Raw genomic sequence first — 2,500 nt, forward strand, 5'->3', positions numbered from 1 at the left:
GAAAGAGAGAAAAAGAGATAGAGAGAGGGAGAGAGAGATAAGAGAGATAGAATGAGAAAGAGAATGAGAGAAAAAGAATGAAAGAGAAAGAGGAGATAACGGGGCAAAGAAAGTGAGAGAGAGAGAGAGAGAGAGAATTGGTGAGAGATAGCTGGGGATGCGAACGTAGTCACTGTACAGGAAAATAAATATCAAAAGTACTCAAAAAAGAAAATCTAATTAGTCTTTTGAAAGGGACATTTCACTCTTTTTATTTTGGTTTTCCTCAGGCGATTTGTTGTACCCAAAGTTACCCATAGTCAAGTGATTCAAGTCATCTCAACTTATCTTTCATATGTCGCCAAAGCATTTCATTCAACAACCCTCACATACTCATTCAGAAATACAGGTGACTGTAGGTAACCAGTGAAAAGTCTCTGAACAGATAACACAAGACTATTAAAGATGCGATTCCTGTCCAGAGAGTCAACGAAGGAAGAAGAGGAGTAGAGTCAGGGTATGAGTAGGTGATGACAATAAGTCCGAGGACTCCAGCCACCCGACCACCGCAGGCCAACACTGAGCGCGACGCGTTATGCAGAGAAGTAACTGCTGCAAGACTCATTGCAACACCGTCTCCCGGCTACACCGAGACAGATGAAGAGTGGGTGTTCCGTGCAAAACCGTCCTTCCCCCCCCCCCCGTTGCGACACTTTATGCAACATTTCCTTCCGCATTCCGTTGCAGCTGAAGGAAGGGGCGGAGGTGGGGGTGGGGGTGGGGAGCTGTCAGATGTGCAGCAGTCACCGGATTCCATTCAGCCTTAGAGATGTTGCAGTCTTGGAACAACGGCACGAGTGAGGGACAGGGGGACGGGGAGGGGAGAGGGGGAGGGGAGGGGGAGGGAAGGGGTAGGGGGAGGGAAAGGAGAAGGGGAGGGGGAGGAGAAGGAGGAGGGGGAGGGAGAGGGGGAGGGGGAGGGGGAGACTGTCTGCTGCGACAAGAACGTTATCAGTCATCGCGACCTGTCTTCGAGGTTGCAAGACCGCAAACTCTATCTTGCGTACTACGTTTGCCTTAACCTGGTATATTCCCTTCATTAGTATCATTATTTATTATTATTTATTATCATTACTCTTATTTGTTGTTGTTGTTGTTCCAAATTAAATCTATTCAACCCTCTCTAACTCGTGACCACACAAGTAGTGGTGTCAGATAATTAATCTGTATAACACGAAATAGGTGGTCCAGTCGGAAATCTTGCCAATTGTACGTATAAAGTATATATAGCAATGTGACTGCACAAGCCGCATTTCGCTACACAGCGGTGAAGAAGTATCGAGTGTGGTGTCTATTATAAATCGCTATAGACACCACATATCGGTATTTGGTATGACACAGTCTGTCTCACATTGAAGTGATACCAACAGCCGAATATCACGTGCTGGAGATATCATACACTGAGAGCAACTTTTTTTTCTTGTGCATCAGAATTTATTTCATTTTATTTTTTTTCAATTGCGGCCGTTCCATAAAAAGTATCTTTATGAATAAATGTGGAGCAGCGACACCGATAGATTTGTTGTGTACATTGAACCCTATCTGCTTGCCGTTCGAAGATTGGGCATTTTTTTTTTTTTTTCTATTTTCACTTTGGCGGATGAAATAGCCTTTGCTCGAGTGTGCTCATCATCGTTTTTGGACTGTGACTTTCGCATGAAGCCTTTGACACGGTTGCTTGTTTACGATGGCGAGGAAGGCGATAACAGCGAAGTGCTGCGGTCTTGTCTGAAGTTGGATTTCATGGATGCTGATTGTCGATCGTGGGTTCATTGGTGCTGTACCCGGGAGTTGGCATGGGATAACTATTTTTGGGCTGTTTCTGCGTGCCGTCCTTAACACCCCTTGAGCACCGCGTGCCGTGATCTGTATATTTTTGTCCTCAGTATCGCCAGGAGATTTTATTCCGATGATGGGGACGTCGGTATGTGTGTGTAGAAATTTTGAATGAGAGAGAGAGAGAGAGAGAGAGAGAGAGAGAGAGAGAGAGAGAGAGAGAGAGAGAGAGAGAGAAAGGAGGGACAGAATGAGAGAGAAAGGAGGGACCGAATGAGAGACATAGAGATAGGTAGATAGAGGAGAGAGAGAGAGAGAGAGAGAGAGAGAGAGAGAGAGAGAGAGAGAGAGAGAGAGAGAGAGAGAGAGAGAGAGAGAGAGAGAGAGAGAGAGAGAGAGAGAGAGAGAGGTGGGTGAGAGAGAGAGAGGCATAGAGATAGGTAGATAGATAGATAGAGGAGAGAGAGAGAGAGAGAGAGAGAGAGAGAGAGAGAAAGAGAAAGGAGGGACAGAAAGAGAGAGACATAGAGATAGGCAGATAGATAGATAGAGAGCGAGAGAGAGAGAGAGAGAGAGAGAGAGAGAGAGAGTGAGAGAGAGTGAGAGAGAGAGAGAGAGAAAGAGAGAGAGGAAGAGCGAATGAAAGTGCGCCATATCATTAACACCTTCCTAATTTTTTTTTTAT

The 2,500-nt window shown here is 45.5% G+C and overlaps 1 protein-coding gene across 1 annotated transcript in view; it reads left to right on the top strand.

The window, feature by feature from the left end:
• The first annotated feature begins 509 nt into the window (after nucleotides 1–509).
• The window catches only part of LOC143038333 (uncharacterized), a 12,730-nt gene continuing 10,739 nt past the window's right edge, over nucleotides 510–2,500 (top strand). The window contains exon 1 of the mRNA XM_076207361.1: nucleotides 510–643. Coding sequence (XP_076063476.1) covers nucleotides 510–643 — 134 coding nt within the window. The remainder of the gene's footprint in view (nucleotides 644–2,500) is intronic.

Source organism: Oratosquilla oratoria, chromosome 24, assembly GCF_046742065.1.
Source record: "Oratosquilla oratoria isolate Oo_2021 chromosome 24, ASM4674206v1, whole genome shotgun sequence".
Lineage (NCBI taxonomy): Eukaryota > Metazoa > Arthropoda > Malacostraca > Stomatopoda > Squillidae > Oratosquilla > Oratosquilla oratoria.